The 18,920-nt window shown below is 37.3% G+C and overlaps 1 protein-coding gene across 1 annotated transcript in view; it reads right to left on the reverse strand.

Moving 5' to 3' along the window:
- Positions 1–1,445: 1,445 nt before the first annotated feature.
- Positions 1,446–18,920, reverse strand: part of grm2a (glutamate receptor, metabotropic 2a) — a 40,529-nt gene continuing 23,054 nt past the window's right edge. The window contains exons 3-6 of the mRNA XM_044121378.1: positions 11,694–12,531; positions 7,913–8,976; positions 2,705–2,882; positions 1,446–2,215 (exon numbers count right to left, since the gene is read on the reverse strand). Of these exons, the coding sequence (XP_043977313.1) occupies positions 2,142–2,215; positions 2,705–2,882; positions 7,913–8,976; positions 11,694–12,531 (2,154 nt within the window). The 3' untranslated portion in view covers positions 1,446–2,141. The remainder of the gene's footprint in view (positions 2,216–2,704; positions 2,883–7,912; positions 8,977–11,693; positions 12,532–18,920) is intronic.

Raw genomic sequence — 18,920 nt, forward strand, 5'->3', positions numbered from 1 at the left:
AACAATGAAGAAAAAATAACAGATTGAAAAGTCGTTAGCTTTATGGAAGTGTATCTCCGCAAAATGAAAGAAAAAAATGAGTTAAAGCTTCCATGATCATAAAAAGACATAAATCTATTTCAGAAAATAGAAATATTTCCTATTTTTAAAATGTTTTATGAGTCATTATGAAGTCACTATTTAGAGTAATTTTGCATTTGATTTTGAGAACCTGAAATCAGAATTTTGTGTTTTGCATCCTGTCATAAACCTTTAGAAATTAAAATTAAGACTTCTGTTTGCAGAACTGTTTGCATTGCAAAAATGTACAAAACACAATTTGAATCTGATTATTTTACTATATATTTGCAATACTTACATGTAATATTATTTCCTGATGATGCCATATACATTTTGATTAGCGCATATTCCTACTGCAGCAAAATCTTCTCACAGCATGATGCTGCTATTTCATACCTCACAGCTTGGATTGTGTTGTAAGGCTCTCTTCCCCATTTTTCATTATAGTCACAATGGCCAATTTTAATTTTAACAGATCACATGACATGGCTCCAAAAGCTGACTTTTTGTTTTTCTTGGGGTCATCTGCAAACTGTAATTTGGCTTATTGATTGGCCTTTCAGTCAATATCGTTACTTGACTTCTTTCACTGTGGACGTTCAGAATCTCTCACCAGCTTCTTCTCAATGTCTTTCTATTTTTCTAGGATTGGTGCACTTCTTACCAAAACAGGTTTGTCTTTGGGATACAGAGTCCGTCTCCTTCATGAATGGTGAATGTCTGAACATTCCCAAGTTTTCTGTTTATATTTCTTTGTGAGATGAAAACAACAAATTCAGGCATCTGGAAATTGAAATTCGCATTTAATTTCCAAATAGATTCCAGATAGTTTAACTGATTTATAATTTTTTATTAGGATGTCACAAAAGGAACCATCTTGCTTGAGGTGTTGGTTTAAAGTAAACTTTCGACTTTGATGAAAGTTAAAAATTGTCTGTGCCATTATTCTGGCTTTAATCAAATGTTTAATTATTTGAATAATCCTAACTAATCTAAAACAGAAAACGTTTAGTCTGATTAAAGTCAGACAATGTGAAAATGGTAGTTTCAACTATTGTACACATCTAGTTACAAGATCACTAAATCATTTTACAGCCGTGCATGTACCATTACAGTATAAGACTTGCAAATTAAGAAAAATATTTTCTCTTGGATATGAAAACAACTATTTTAAATGATATTGTAGTTTCTCCATTGTGCAAACTCTTTTAAATAATTTGTAGGAAAACCATATTGTTATTTCTGATTTTCAATAAAAAGATCATAACACAAGATGGCAGTGTGAAGCAACATATCTGGGCTGGCTGTGTTTTCTACAGCATCGGTCTCTTCAGCCCATTGCCACCAACTACTGAGGTGTTTCTGGGTGGCTATGTTGGATTTTGATGTCGAGTTATCAAAGGATGTTTCTGCATAGCAAAAATGATTTTTTTTTTTTTTTTTTGAATAATCAAGTGTAACTTAAATGCAATGCTCAAGGTTTGACTTCTTTTCAAAGAACTCTTTCAACCACCATCACTCAAAGCGACCAATACAGGGTTGACAAGTCAAACTTATTTTGTCATAGAAGGTTGTAAAGCATTAAACACAAACCGTAGATTTAGCATTGTTGAGCACATTGTGCAGATTTTCCATCAAACAGTGATTTCTCTGGAATGCACCTCATTATACCATGTACAGGAATCACAGGCAGAAACAAACAAATTTTACTATTTATAAAAAACACATTTTTATTTACATAAATTACAAGAAAAGCACAAACTGGTCCACTATATTCTACATTAAAAACGTCTTGAATATATTACACTGAACAGATTTACTATAATTTACTCCATTGTTGCAAGTAGAATCTCCAAAAAACAAGAGCTATAATTTCCTTTATTGGCAGCTCCAAAACTGCTACGAGTCAAAGAACAAAATGACATAATTGGGACATTTGTACTCACAGCACTCTGAGGACAACAAAGTCAGGATGGTCGCCTGCGTGACCCTGTCTGTATCTGAGACACCTGATTCAGGACTAGTGATTATATTACTCTGTTTACAAAAAAATAAGTAAATAAATAAATAAACCTTGATCTTCACAAGGAGGACGTTGTGGAGTCCACCACCTCTCGTCCGTTACAAACTGTTGGAACAACGTTAGAGGCCGAAGCTGCAAAACAAAGAAAAAAGATTTAAGATTTTTGTTACACAACAATAATTATCCAGCTAATGTATGCAGCATTTGATAAATCCCTCTAGTGTTCAGTTTTTTATTTAGATACCAGCCTAAGCTGACTTGCTTAGAATCAGCTAAACAGGTGGTCCAGCATTAATCTGAGAAACTCAGATTAGTTTCCAAAAGGCCCAAAGTTGCTCTGGGTGTGTTACTGTGGACTCAAATGCAAGAATCTGCTTAATCTTGTAAAGTTTGCCAAAATCACACAGGGGACAGCAAACATGGGAGCAAAGGTGCTCTAACCAGAAGAGATCAAACCTGAAATTTCTGGCCTACATTTAAAACATCTCTTTGTTTTAAATGTATCTTTTTATGATCGCAAGACGTGGCTTCTACTTGACTTAGAGGAAGTTCTGAAATCTATTCACACCAAGTGGTCTGAATAATTAAATGCTACTATTATTTGTTCTTTTATGACAATACCTTGAGAAAAACTGGAGGCCGGACCGGTGTTGACGCTAAAGCGGGTGGTGGCCACTCGGAGGTTGCAGACATTCTTCTGAGGTTGAAACAAGATGATGTGGATTTTTGGAGCAAAGAGGCAGCCCAGCACCACAGACCCACTGAGGCTGACGGAGATGCACATGGTGGTCGTCTGCACCTGCAGGATGAAAAAGGGATGAAAAGATTCCCTGTTAAACACCAAAAACTTTGGAGTGTAAATATTTTTGTAGGCATTTTTTGGTTCTAACAAACATTTCTTCAAGCACCACATTAGGAAACCCATGAGTAAACACGTCTTTTGAATTTTAGAGTCAAAGAAAGGTGTAACTGAGAAAGAAACCTGATGACATCCGCGCCGCCGCCTAATTATACATTGCAAGTTATACGTTTTATTTATTTGTCAATCAGCAACTTAACCCTCTGTAATTTCTGCCTCACCTTGCTCACCCTGCTGCTTACACTCAGTCTGCTCCATCATTTCCAACCCCTTCACAGCCTTTTTTCCTCCCGCCTTAATAAGAGGATACAGTCCAGCATTATACGGTGTGTGTGGCAAGCGCATCGCTATTTCACAAGAACCACAGCAGGTGTTTGTTATCACCCTGAATGTTAATGCTGATATTAAAATGGTGTGAGCACCAAGTGTAGCGCTGTGCACCAACTGTTCTGCCATGAGCATAATATCAGGGAGGCAGCAAGTCAACAAGAGCAGTTTTGAACAGATCTAAAACAGAATAGCTTCCCTAGATTTATCACATGGTTTTGTAGGATAATTGCAATTATTTACTTAATTTATGGAAGCATGGTTATTGTTAATAGTACAAATACTATGTATGAAATGCTGAAAGTTTTCTATTTTTAATCTATATGGATTATGTTGAACATTGTTGAATTAGATTGAAGCGCACTGATGTTGGATTTTAATTGAGCCTCTTTACTTTAAAGGGTGATTAAGGGTGCTGTGTACTGGAGCTGAATAAAGAGCCAGTCGGACATTTAAATCAAGGGTCTTTCTGGAAACTTGATGTTGGTCTTCATTATCCATTGCAAAGCTGGTTTTGATGTGTCTTTGGGGTCATCATTCTGTTGGGTCACCGAGTTTCACTTTCAACCGTTAGGCTGTTAAATTAAGATCAAGTTGAATCATTTGCAGATCTCTTATTTACTCAACCCTGTTTGTGCAACGCCCTGATACCACTAGCAGGAAAACAAACCCTCAGCATGACGTTACCAACCCCACGTTTCAGAAATGTTACAGCATTCTTAGATTTGAACGTTTCACCCTAACCACTCTAGATTTACAGCTCAACCTTTTTTTATTTGACTATCAACTTTATTTAGAAAGTTCGTGGCTTCACACATTAAGTTCTAGGTTTGAGCAGTGCTTCTTTCTCGATCAGTTCTCTTGCACCCTGCTTCACTGATGGCAGTACCACTGCTGCTCCACTAATGTTCAGCTTATGATCAACTTCAGCCTTGGTGGTTCCTCGGTATTCCCTAAACTTTAAAACTCGAAGGCAATAGTTTGGATTCGAAGGTTGAAATTTGAATAAGGTTGGGTTTTTGAACAATACAATGATGCCAAACCTACATCATTTAGTCATCCTAAATGCCTACAGGCTTCTGTACAGTAAATGGCCTGTATATATAATTTACATCTTAAATGGATGAGAGATAATTAGCATGAAACTTGTGCATCCACATGCTGCTTTTGAAGTTAATTGAAGTTGTATAATTACTCTACAATGACAAAGAATGGTTCAAATGCATTAAATGCTGCTGTTGACTGTATGTAAACTTCTGGCTGTTACTATTACTATTAGTACTGCTGCAGCTCAATGAAACTATATAGAAAGGCAGAGATTAAGAAAAAAACTTGAGGTTCATAGCTTTTATGCATTATTTTCAATTATTATTTATGGATAGTCGTTTATGGTCTTGCTGTAATTCTTGTCTTTTTTGTCAGGAAGCAAGTTTATGTTACACCCATTATAAAATGATAAAAAAAAATACAACTCCTAAATTCAGTTGTATCCCAAGCTAAAGAAAAAGCTTCTCCTCTCTGAAGTTTAAAGAAAGGGTTTGTTTATGTTTTAGCGACCAAAAATTATTTTAAAGGGCCAGTTTGAGAGGACAAAGGAGGAATTAATTCAAAGTGAATTAATTTAACTGTTAACCAGGAATTAGTGAACCAACATGCTACAGCTGACAAGAGAACAGCCTGAAATGGGGTTTTGTGCTACCTCTCTCTGAGCCAACTTTACCTTCTCTTTTCTAGAAACATCCTCAATACACGCTGTTGTTTTAGACTAAAAGGCTACCTGTGGAGGAAGGTGTTGGTTGGTTTATTTGTCTCAAATTGTTAAATTATTGGTTGGTTTCCCACTTTGGATCCTTGTAAAATCAAATTGCATATGAAGTAGGATTGGGTCCTTTTAAAAAAAAAAAAAAGATTGACATTGAGCAAGTTAAGATAAAACTTGAACAAGATAAATATACAAAGTGTTTGGTTGATCAATCTTTGGACCAATTGATGAGGAAAAAAATATTAATGGATTCTTTTCCATGTCTTTTCTCTGTGTCTGTCGGAGTCACAGTTTAAATGCACACAGGAGCCGACAGCCTCTTGGAGAGAGCATGCCACAGGCCTGTAAATCTGCTACAAGCAGAATTTGAGAAATTGGAGACCTTGTTGCACCAAGCAGCTCATAAGAGAAATTATTTATTTTTGATTTGTTCTTCAACCAGCAAAGAGACATTAACTCATAAACAGCCAACCTTGTTCATGAAAACTCAGCCCAGTTGGTAACTACACTTCTATGCTCAAGGTTTCCAACAGAGAAGCCTTTCAAGGGCGAAATCAAGCTTGCATTTAAAGTTTAATATATCAGTCACAATTTAAATTTATAGTTATGAGTCATTTATATGTATAGCCATGAGTGACTACAAACTAATTATAGACCAATTAAAACTCAAAATCATAAAACAGACATTTATATTCAGTACAGACCAAAGGTTTGGACACATTTTCTAATTGAATTCAATGAGAAGGTGTATTCAAACTTTTGGTCTGTACTGAATATAATGACACTGACATGTACCAACAGGCATTTAGATAAACAACTTAGAGTTAAAATGCAATAGCAAAAAAAAAACTCTTATATCATGAAGGTTTCTGGATATGATTAGTGTGTTAAAGGGGCAATTTTACCCGATCTACAGCAATGAATGTGCCATTCATGGCTCTGGAGATTGTATTTAGCATTGTTTACTATTTCTTGGCTGACTGCAATCTAATCTGTATTTGTTATTGAGCTGAAGATTTCCACTGGGGTGTGACAACAATCTGAGTAGGGTTGTAAAACCAGGAGAAAACTGGTAACGTGTCACTGCCTGTAAAAACTAGAGGCACTCCGCCAACTCAGTTGCTACAGTAATTATTCATCAGTCAAAGAGGAGTTTTGCATCCACCTAATGAGTCCATTCAAGCTGTGAATTACGTTGCCTAAAGGGGCCAGAGGAAGGGTTCCTCTGAGCATCCCTGAAGTCCCAGGATAGAGGGAGCACAGCTGGGACTCAGCACCCCAGTCTTTCACACTCCATTCCACACAGCTACACACAGGGACATACAGAGACATTCAGTTCCCATTTAGCCTTCATGGTCTTGCCTGCCTTTTTCGTGTTTCTGCAGAGGCAGCTGTGTCAGGAGGCTCCTTCCCTTTTTTCTCTCTCCTGTTTCTCTTTCACTGCATGCTGGTGAGATCCCAGAGGGATAATCTCTCACAACTAAGGACAGAACTTCTACCAATTCAGTTTATCTCGCTATGCCTGCAGATAGCCATCACCCATTCTGCAACACATTTATGTATTTATCAATTCATCTGTTTGTGTGTGTGCCTAAAAAAACATCTGAACACTAGTTCAAGCTTGAATTCTGAGTCAGGTGTGACTTAAAAGCTAAGCATTTTTGCAAGTGACGCATTAACAAAAACATTCTAGTATGGACCAGTGTGTTATAAAGGAAAGGTTGGAATATTTTAAGTAAGGTTAATCTTAAAGGTAGAAGCTTATACCATACCTGCAATAGGTAACTCTCCTGATTTTTTCTTTAATTATCATGTTTCCAAATTAGGTAGTGCAGGACACTGACGTTTTGTACAGAAGCACTTTTTAATGACCCTTTAACCTGTTGCCAGGTTTCCTTTCTGTTGTTATTGTCAGAAAAGACTATTAACTATCACATTGCCATTAGTGTGTGAATGTGTGGGTGAATGGCTGAATGTAGTGTGAAGCATTTTGGAGTGTCTTGGACTAGATAAAGGGCCAAACAACTACAGGGCATTTACTATTTGTAGAAGGCCACCAACAACCTTCCTATGTAAAACACATGCATTCAGTGGTTTTACTGTCTGATCATCTAAAGTGTTGTACAATATGGAGGGCCAGTTCAGTTCAGAGGGTTTTCAATTCAGCTAAAAAGAACAAATTTTAGAGCTGACAAAAAGTTGCTTGAAGTTAGTGGCTCTTTCTTTGTAAAACAATTACAGTGGTGCATAACTTTGAATTTTAATTTTAAAAAATCCAGCATTGCTACTTTTGTTTTATCTCACAGAGTTGAGTTTTAGTGCTTGAAGTGTCATCTTTAAAATTTAAAGGGGCACAACTAAGCAGCATATTTTATTTTCTAAATAGTTGGAATAATAATGGCTCAGTCATAGTGAAGCTCTAATCTGATTGAATTTATTTCATGAGAGGCTGTGGGTGTTTGGGCGTTTGACATATCCTCCATTTACAGAATATTGCATACATGTTTTAATAGGATTTTGTATAGTTTAGGAATTTGAAGCCTGTTAATTAAGAGTATTATTGGTGCGTTTTGTATCCTGTTGGTTAGTTTTTCTCCTTTCTGGGTTTCTGAGTTCGACAAACTTCACCACAATCGTCAGTCAAGACATTTTGAGCAGACAGGCTTTAAGCAAGCACTGCACCGATGCATATAAAATACAATTTCCAGCGTAGAGGAAGTCATTATCTACAAGGATGTATTCCACTCAGATTTTAAGAGCCTTAGACCATCTGAACAAATAATTTAAACGGTAACCACAGTACATGCTGAATGCAATGCAAAAAGTGTTATCTTAGAAGAAAGAGACCACGTGAATGCTCATATGACCTAGTTTAACTTACCCGGTAGTCGCTGGCAGTGACATAGAAAATGGGTTGAAAGGCCAGCCAGATGATGCAGGTGGTGTACATGGTAAACCCGATGAACTTGGCCTCGTTGAAGTTTTCCGGGCATTTTCGGGTCTTGAAGGCGTAGACTGTGCAGAGGATGATGAGTATGCAGTTGTAGGTGAGCGACAGAAGCATGCTGGAGTCTTTGCTGTTACACTTAAGAGTAACTATGTCTCTCTTCTCCGGGCTCACTTCCTTTCTCACACCTGGGGTCTCCACCAACATCCACACCACCACCACCACCAGCTGGCAGGAAATCAGAGCCCCACAAATGGCAACCTGGGAGGCTGGGCTGATAAAGCGAGGCCTCTGGGCACCATCCTTCACTCCACTGAAAATCCGAGCAATGCGATTGGTCTTGGTAAGGAGCGCTGAGTAGCATACAGCAAATGAGGTGCCTAAACCTAACCGGCGCAGAGTGCATACTGCTGTGGAAGGCCTGGCAATGTAGATGAATGTCATGCTATAGCACATCAGCACTCCCAGCAGAAGAATGTAGGTGAGCTCACGTCCACTGGCCTTTACTACAGGTGTCTCATTGTTTTTAAGAAAGAGCCCGATGACAAATAGTGTACTCATCATCCCTAGACAGGAAATAGTGACAGGTCCAATGGCCCAGGCATCTTCCCACCGAATGTACTCCTCAGGTAGGTCGTAACAGCCTGTGAGATTGGCCAGAGGCCACTCTCCGAAGCTACAGTCAGCACAGGTAAACTCGTCCTGAAGATACTGGTACGGCTGGCAGGGGATACATATCCAGCAGCACACATCCCCAGGCTGCATGCTTTTTATCTCATTCTTTCTGCAGGGGTCACTACACTGGGATGTGGGCGCAACATGGCCAGACCAGGGAATCTGGCTGGTGTTTAAGGTCAGGCTTTGAGCCCAGTATCCAACGTTGCGGTAGACATAGCGCCCACCCTCTTTATGGTAGTGGAAAATGTTGTAGCGCCCAACACTGTCTCCAAAGGCATCAAAACGAACTACATTCTCTGTGTCGGGGGGACGAAAGGGTGCTGAAAGGAAAGAGATAAGAGGATGGACACAAGGTGTTAGGCTGTTGCACAAAGAATAACAAGCAGAGCACAAAAGCAAACACAAACCAGGAGTCAGACACAAAGAATACTTAATTTAAAGAGGTTTAGGACACATTGTAGAGCACGTAACATTTCTAATTACATTTAAATGTAGGATAGCTTCTTACTGAGACAGAACATACTGTAGGAGCTCTCACATATGTCAAATTACTGTTATTCTACAGCACACAAGGTTTCTTTGTCAGTTTTTGAATACCTTTTAAAATATATATGAACATTCTTATTTACATAAACAATAGTTATACTGACAACTGCTTCATAAATGTATGATTTATTTTCTTTTATCTTCTCTGACTTGGCTAGAAGCAAGTTACATCATATTTGATAATATTGATAGAGTAAATGTGTTTAGGCTCAGTTTTTTTTCTTCACAAACACATCATTTATTTTCTCACTCAAGTTCTGTCTGAAGACGTATCCAGACAAACCTCCCAACAGTTTTCTAACTTTCAGCAACAACAACAACAAAAAAGGGTTATTCTAGGCCGCTTTGTTATTTCAACATGTCGGGTTTCAGCCTTTTTTTTAAAAAAAAAAAGAAGAAAAAAAATCTGGATTTTGTTGTGTTTCCAATGACTCCGTCATTCATTCTACAAGCACATTTTATATAAATATGGAGACTGTGCTTTTGCATCCTTGCCCAGATGCTTGACTTGACATAAGGTACATCTCTTCATCTGCTGAAACCATCTGCAAACATTTGAGACCATATTGTATGATTACAGATTCACCAAATGCAGCTGATTCATGAGCTGATTTAAGCTAGTTATGACTCACAGTGTCCCAAAAAGTCCAAAACTAGACATAGTTCAACTTTATGGCATCCCTGAAACTTTTCTGAAAGACATGAGAATACCTTAAAATTTGACAAACTGTAGGAAACCTGGACATGTGACTATTACAAATGATAGATCTTGAATGAATCTAAAGTTACAACTGGAATCACTATTTTAGTACTAACGCGTAGTAGTAGCTGCATGACTAGGATGACACACAATGTTAAGGGGTCATTTTTTGTAAACATGTGTTTACATCACACTTATGTTATTATTTAATACATATACAGAGCTTAGTGGTCCACCTGTTTTTTCCTTAGAATGTTGTGATACCACTTGGGGCTGACTAATTTAAGGGCTTTAATCCACTTCAAAACCTCTAGATAGTCAAATCCTCTGGGTATGTGTTTCTTTTTTTCCTTCTTTTTTTAGAAAATGTGAAGAGCAGAAAAGCACAGCTGGATAAGAGCACACTACCCCCTCCTTTATTTTTCATCACTGAAAATGTCAGTATTTCCATAAATCGAAGGATAACCCAAAGCCCTCATAAAAGTGAGAGCATTTGAATAGGTAAGATTATCATTTTCAGAGCGTGGAGGAGCCGAAGCAGAAGCAGTTACAAGTTTTATTTTTTGCTTGTCTATAAAAATATGAAAACAAGTGCTGATTTTTTTTTTTTTATGAGTCTGAGACGTTCAATTGAAGGCTTCTGTTCAGATGTATAAACAAACACCACAACATTAGGGAATAGAGAGAAATTGTTTTATCTTTTCTAACTAAATTATTACAAAACTGATCTGCAGGAGCAGTGGAGGGATACAGTATGTATAATCCGCTTGCCACTAAATCAATATTTCATATGAAATTGGTGCAATTAATAAACTGCTTTAATCTAATTTGGCATGTGCAAATTGGATATGGAAAGATTAAATTGTCCTACATTGAGGCTTAACACACAAAGGAGTAAGCCAGATGTTAGAATAATTAAACATAATTAAGCTTCTTCAAAACTTTGCAGAACACAGCAGATATTAAACCCAAACTCAAAACATTTACAGTGCTTTGAAAACATGTTTTGAATAACTTTCAGTTTTCCTTTGGACTTATTTGGATGAACTTGATTTCTTAAACACCAGGAAAGAAAACCCAACAGGACCTAAAAATGCACCATCCTCCAGGTAATTAATTATCTGTTATCTGAAAATAACATTTTAGAATTCAATTGTTGGTTCCAAAATACTATCATATGTCAAACTGAGTTGTATTTGCCATTTTCTTTTCCAGAACTGTGTGTTTTGAACTGTAGAAGCTTTTCTATTAGACGGAGCTGACCAAACTGCTAAGAAAATAAAAGTTGGTTCTAATAGAAAGGTGTAAGAATAGGCAGTGAATTGCAGTTTGTTACATAAGAGCCTGCATAGCTGCACAGATGTCAGGGTACCCATTCTTACTGCTGTCCACTGCGAAAAGAACCAACACTGGACATGCGAACAAAAGAATCGGACCCTTGGGCAATGTAAGAATGTGGTCTGTTCTGATGAATCATGTTTTCTGTAACATTATTTGGATAACCTCAGGCATATGCATCACTTACAGGAAGGAGTAAAGCGGTGGAGACAGAACGTTGAGTGCTGTCATCTGTATGGATGTCACTTTGACATATACTACCTACCTAAGCTATATTGTAGACAATGAACAGCCAGTCATGGAAACGGCATTTTCAGATGACGCTAGCTTCTTTCAGCAGAATAATACACCTAACAACATGGTTCACAAAGAGTTTTAGGAGTCTACAGCAATGAGCTAACTTGTGTCTTGGGCATTTTTTGCAATAATTGTTTTAATAAAAATTGTACTTACCTTCAAACTTGACTTTCAAGATATAGTCCCTGTAAAACTTGCGTCCATTTCCTGGTTTGAGAGCATCACACACCTTGGTGTAGTTGGGGCACAAGGCCTGCCTCATGTTGTGCAAGGCAGTAGCCATGGCGTACACAGCATTTATTACAAACATGATCTTAGATTCTGGCTGAAATGGAACTTCGTGGAGTGAGTGTTTTCCACAAACCAGATCATGGAGACTGCACTGGAACTGGTTTTCCCAAAATTCCCTGAACCAGGGATTTCTGGTGTTGTTATATGGATGCAGAGCGGTGAAGTATTGGTTGAAGTGGGGGATTTGATAAGAAGCAAGTTCAATAGTGAACGCCCCATCTGCCACAGCTTCACTTCCTCTCACCACGCTCTCCTGGGCCCCCCAGCCATCACTGGCCACCCAGGTGAAGCTGACGTTCATCCGATTAGCTGCCACCAGCAGTTCCCGGGCATCTTCACTGCGGGTGAACAAGATGACCACTTTGGCGTTGGACTTCTGCTGAAGGGAGCGGATGACGTTCTCATAACTCCAGCGGCTCATCGATCGGCTCACCTTGGCTGATGTGGCAATGCAAATCTGCCGAGCGCGCGCCTCCTGCTGGAAGGCGTCGATACCAGTCTCACCATAGTCACCTTCAGAGGCCACGGTCGATACGTAGGTCCAGTTAAAGTAACGCAGGATTTCTGCCATGGCCTTGGCCTGGTAGAAGTCAGGGGGCACTGTGCGAGCAAAGTAGTCATAGCGAGTCTTGTCACTCAGCTTGGCACTTGTAGAAGCGTAGCTGATTTGGGGGATTTGAAAAAGTCGCAGGAGATTTGCAACCTGTAATAAAGATAGAGCACAATAAACAATGATTACCTTTGCACAGTTTAGATAAATGTGTTAATTAACAATGCTGCAGCACCTTGTAAAGATATTGCCCTTTTCCACATTTTTGCATAGGCTACTACAACTCAAAAGTCAAATATATTTGGTAGTTTATATAATACACCCAAATATCCACATAGAGATGTATATTTGTGAATATGGTGTGTTTTTCAGGTTTTGGTTTCACAAAAAAAAATCTGAAAAGTGAATATTTTTACAAAGTATCATCATTATACCTTATTTTACATTGATGTGTAATGATAGCTCAGGAACATGGTGATTACTTCTGAAATTTGTTGCTGCCCATCAGTAAATATATAATAAGGAGTAAGGACTGCATGCTTTTTCCCTGTTAAAAATCAGTTTCACTATATTTGTTTCTTCACTATTCCTCTGCTGGATCCTTGAGCAACTCACCCCCTGCTGACCAAGAGTTCAGCTCCTTTACAATGGTTTGTTCAGTTTCTCCTTTGTGACCAGTAATGTTTGACAAAGATGCCATAAAAAAATGTACCTTACAAAAAGGCGTGTGGCTATATGGTGTTCAAAAGAATATATATATTTCAAAGATTTTTACTTTGCTCTAGAAAGAAGAAAAGACAGAGGCCAGGATTACAGTAGAGGACAGAGTTTAGGGGATTGAAAAGGATTCAATCTATCAAAGAATCCTGAAAATTTTCCTTTTTTTGAGAGTTTTTGTCAGTGTTGACACAGTATATGGGACGGAGAAGAAACTGCAGATTAGTTTTTGCTTCAGGCACTTTTTTAGATGCCTAAGGGGAGCCAGACTCATAAATTCAGAAGAACACCAACTTATGGTTTAGCTAAAGTCGACTCCCCGAGAAGCACACTTTAAAGAACACATCTTGAATGCCAATGACTTATTTCAAAGAGGGTTCAGGAGGAAATTCACATTCGAAGAGTATTTCCATTTCAGATTTATGTTGTGGATTCACCAACTAACTTTTTGCCTATAATAATGTTTAAGACAGGAGAAATGTTGACAGTTGTAACTTTAATCTAAAGTTATGTAGAAAATAAAAACCAAAAAAACATCATCTTCAAGTGATTTGAAAAGCTGTAGGTTTTGTGTGAAGCACTTTGAACTGCCTTGTTGCTGAAATGTGCTACACAAATAAATTTAAGTTGACTTGACTTGTTAATGCCGCAGTCACTCGGCTGATTCTGGAATGCCTTTCAGCTTTACACCGACAAAATATTGAGCAGTCTCAGTTCAGTCTGTATCAATTACCAAAGAGGAGCAACGCTAGCTACAAAAGCACATCAGCTTAGCTGCAATTTGGGTTGACAGTGGTGTGGGAAAAGAATGACGACACACATTTGCAACATTTAATTCTTTTTGCAATGAAGTATTTTAAGGTCAAGTTTATTAGACAGATCAGTGAAACACATGACTGATTATTTCAAATGAGTTCAAAAGTTTATTTCCCCACTGAGCGTTTTAGGTCAGCTGGAGAAAGGCTGGCTGCGCAGACAGCATAATAATTACTTTTACGTGTGACAGTTATTGTCTTTCCTTAAACTACTTTGACAGCCTTTCTAAACTTGTGAAGCAGCGTCTGGAGGCAGCATGCTCACTCTTTCACAAAGAAATCAGACTGTAATCAAAAGTGGCAAGTGACATTAACGCTGATTAGTTAGTTAATTATCAGATTACTCAAACCTTTATGAAGACTCACAAAACCAATTTCTGTTCTTACAGCTTCTAATGAGTTTTTTCCGTAATCATCTCATGACAATAAATTAATACCTCCCAGCGTAATGTGATGGAAAGCACCCTTCTCAATTGTTGTCAGCCCTGATACAGATGTGCATAAAAACATTACGTAATGGAAACTTGTTGACACTTTTCTGTAACAGCGGAAATTTGATACAGATTTTACTTTCTTGTACCCATTTTCTATCTAAGAAACTAAGATGCTCTCTTGTCATTCCTGTTTTGAAGCAGTGCAAGTTGAATTGTGTGTCTTTGTCTTCTGTATTTCCATTGGAATCATGAAGTTATTGATCACTTACTAAAGATTTGTAAACATGCTGATCAGTATAACAAAAAACAATATTTTCAGGTAAATGTATGTCATAGTTGTTAAAACGTACTGGTGATTTTTTTAAAGCAATAATTTTTACCTTGAGATTGGTTCCTAAGTTTTAGATAATATGATTGTAATTATCGGTTTAATTATTTTAAAGTCTTTTTTTCTTAGACATGTTTATGAAACTCTTATTATCTGATTTTTCTTTTTCTCTGGTGCAGTTCTAAGCCTGTGAACAACATCAGCTTAGCAATAAAAACAAATGAGACTGAGACCCAATAGAACCTCTTACTATGAAGTAAGAGGCTCTGCATACATGTGCAAATATGAAAATATTTGCACGTATTTGTGGTTTGAAAGGTGGTGTAAATAAGTGTAGTTGAGTTAGGCACAATCTGAATAATGTAGGAAACGTCTGCATTTTTTGATTGACATATTTTAGAAATTAAATTTCTTCAACAATCTGACATTTATTTAAAATACTTCATGTTTTTAAACCTTTAGTGTCATTCGTTTATTAGAAGTTAGACAGGTAGAAGGGTAAAGAGAGAAGGGGAAGACATGCAGTCTATGGTCAGTAACTGAACCAGGGATCACCCCACTGAGGACTGGAGCTTCTGCATATGGCATTCTTTGTGTTCACTTTCTTAGTTTATTCTTGCATTTGGATTTATGTCTCTCAGATTATCATCAGGTCTTTCCCTCTGGGTTTGCAGTTTCTTTATGTAGAGTTCTGCTTCCTTTTCCGTTATTATTAATCCTCCCTCAGTCTGCCTGTTTTCTCTCCTTCACAGCTGTTCTTAATCCCCTTATCAACTCTGCATTGAATAGCTTTCTCCACTTTCTCTCAGCATAATATCACTAGTTTTTATTGTTCTTTGCAGGTAGTTTTTTTTTTTTTGCTAACGGTGGCTGTGTTCTTATGTGCTTCAGAGCGTAAACCACTGGGAATAAAGGTCATATTTCTCTCATTTAACATTCTGTTCAGTGCAACTTGACTTACGCTGCCACCGCTGACAGCACTGAAGCTGAAAAACAGACACAGTATTGATCAAAGCTGCTGTCAAAGAAAGAGGATGAGGATGGCAGTCTCAGAAAAATGTGATTTCTATTAAGATTTTGATAATTGTCAAAATGAATCCCTACTGAGATCTGATCAGAAGTAAAGTTTGAGGATTTATTGACTTGCTTTTATGAAAGATGGATTATGGGGTTAAAATTGGATGAAATTTGTCAAATGAGTGGATAGATACCTTACTAAACTTGAACGTGAAAGAAATGTTGTTGAAGAACAGTAAATGGGCTGAACTTACATAACATTTTTACAGTCATACTGACTGCTCAAAGTCCCTTTACACTACCGCCATACACACTTATGAACACACATATTTATACACTGAGATTGGTGGGCAAGTGCTGTTCCCAGGGTAACATCGACGTGTGACAGGACGAAGCTGGAGTCGAACCAACAACCTTCAAAACATTGGAAGACAACTTCTCTACTCACAGTCAAATATAATATACATATACACATATACTACAGTCACCACAGCTGATTCATTTGAATGGTTTGACCTACAGAGTAGTTGAAGGAAATAATGTGGCAGGAAGTGGAGAAAGCTTAATAAGCACTACAGCTGTTGAGTTTCTTTTCTACAAAGATTTCTTTTTAAATTCTAAAGGAACAATATATCTAAACTTTTAACTTTCTTCTTATTTAAGATTTGAAACTGGCTATTTATATTTACTGTGTAAAAGGATATAACATTTTTTCCTCTCACTGTCTGACATTAAACCTGTAATTATTATGACCATTACGTATTATTTCAAATCTGACAGTGTGACAATAAGGTTATCAGTCTTTTTACTCAGACAGCTGTGAATCAGAAGAAAATTTCACAGAAATTCCAATAAATTGCTGGATAACTAATAAAGATTGGCATATTTTAACAAAATGTTATTTTTAATCCACAGTGCAGTGCAACTGCAACTAAAGAAGCATTTATTTACTAAAGGAATGGTCGTTTTACAGTAAGTGAGGGATGCTTATGCAGCTCAGCAGCTCATATAATTTTATAATAAAATGATTTTGTACTTACTCAGATAATGCCACTAAATAAAATTATTATAAATAATACAATTGTATGCTGTAAGTATGTTAAGCCTGGTTTGAAAAATTTTTACCGGATTATATTTGCTTTGCATAAAAATGAGAACTAACAAATAAGCTTTAAAAAAAGATTTGATTTGGAAAAAAGCCAAACTGTCATGAAAAAGAAATAAGAATACCTGAGACAATAAGCAAAATTATTAGTGGTATGCGTACAACATGATTCAATACCAGGATAAGAGTTTTAAAAAATCATTTTTCCATGAAGCAGGAATTTCTCAGTGCTTGCAGCACAGTGTGAGTAATTTCTATATGGTTACATTAAATAGAGCTCTAATCTTCTTATAAAAGAAGCCATGTTCAAAAGGCTGTAAAGCAGTGACAGACAAGACACTGGTGCTTATAAGGGAACCTTTAGATCTTTACAAGCATTACATAAAGAGCCAACGCTCTCCAACCTGCCAAAACTCGTCAATGGTATGCTGAAGACTGAGTCTATCATGTGACAGTGATGGGGATAAACAAACTGAACTGTTGGACATAAAAAATACAGAATCCTCCTAAATCGTTCATGTCATCCTGATAGAATTATTATTGCCAAATGTTACCATGTAGAAAATGATCAGCTAACCAGCCACTACAACGCAAAGATTTTCTTTGACTAATCTCTGCTTTGATGACTTCAAAGGAGCAAGAGATACGATTGAAGAGGACAGCAGAAGCTAGAGGAGTAAACTGCATGACATCAGAGAGTGTAGGCCAGGAAAAGGTGGAGATGTACCATGCATAAAGTCATGGTTGGCAGTGAATAGGTTTCTGCTTTCTTTCTTTGTGTTTATCGTTTGCCATTGCTTCTGCGACCTCTGGGCAAAAGCTGCAAGTTAACATCAAAGCTGGGAGAGTGCTTATTTTGTTATTCAAACTGTCATTTTGCTCAAGAAGATTTTTATTGTGTGTGCTTTTTTAATTGGGCTTTTTCATCTGTCGTCCTTCACTGTTTTGGCTTTTCATATTTCACTATTTTATTATGTTAGATATGTATGCTATTCATCTTGTAGAATAAGTAGATCTTGAGCAGGGCAGCTTTCGTACGTAAAGGCTTTCAGGCATGAGGTGACTACCCAAAAATGAGGAGGTTTTCCACTCTGTCGTTAGAATTGCCCTAATTTTTAACAGAATAAATCCCAGTGGACTTCTGGACTTCTAGTGGCAACCCAGCATCAAATCTTGAAGAAGACAAATTACTCTGTTCTGTGCACCACTGTTTCTCATTTTTTGGACGTTCATTCCACCATCACAGCTACAAAGAAGTCAGAAACCAGGGTCTTTTGGCAAAAGCTTGCCGCAAAGCATCACACTTCATCCACAGGCTTGCTTTCTTTCCATAATGCATCCTGGTGGCGTGTCTTCCTTATGCAAGCAATGCCCATGGACTCAACCATCCAAATGATTTGAAAGAAAATGGGATTCAGCAGACCAGGACACCTTTTTCCATTGCTCCTTGTGCTGACTGTAATGCCCAACGGGATGATTTTGATGGGAGACAGTCGGACTGAACCCCAGACCAAGAAAGGAGCCTCAGATGCAAAAAAAAAAAAAAAAAAAGAGAGAGAGAGAGAAGCATGCACATTGTGTGCTGCAAGAACTTTTTTTGGAAAAGAATCAGCATCACATCTTTAGCAACTTGAGTACTTCCAGTCATTTTGGGACATTACAGAAAAAAAAATGTTCTGAAGACAACTGAACACTTCCATCTTTACTAGAGTCTTTCACACCGAAGGCACATTTTGTTTTGAGAACTGATTTACCATGTTACAGTAATCCATTTCTAATTGTGTAAAACTAAATGAATAAATTGATGATTGCAAAATCATATATAACTGAACATGAATTAAAATAAATTAAAACATCTTAAAATAAAAAGTAAATATAAGCGTATATTTGTGAATACAAAGCAGAAACAGCTTATTTACAAATATTTAAAAGGCAAATGGTGCATGGGCATTGCAATAATTATGTGTAAAAATATTTCCCAGGAGAAAATTAGTGATATTTTTTGTTGTTGTTGATGAATTGTGTTTGTTCCAGCATGAGGAACCACAATGTCCACTATGTTCATCAGGCTCAAGCATAAAAATATTGACATTTTTGGTCTATATCCAAAAAAACATAATATCTTA

This window comes from Gambusia affinis, linkage group LG07 (genome assembly GCF_019740435.1).
Source record: "Gambusia affinis linkage group LG07, SWU_Gaff_1.0, whole genome shotgun sequence".
Taxonomy (NCBI): domain Eukaryota; kingdom Metazoa; phylum Chordata; class Actinopteri; order Cyprinodontiformes; family Poeciliidae; genus Gambusia; species Gambusia affinis.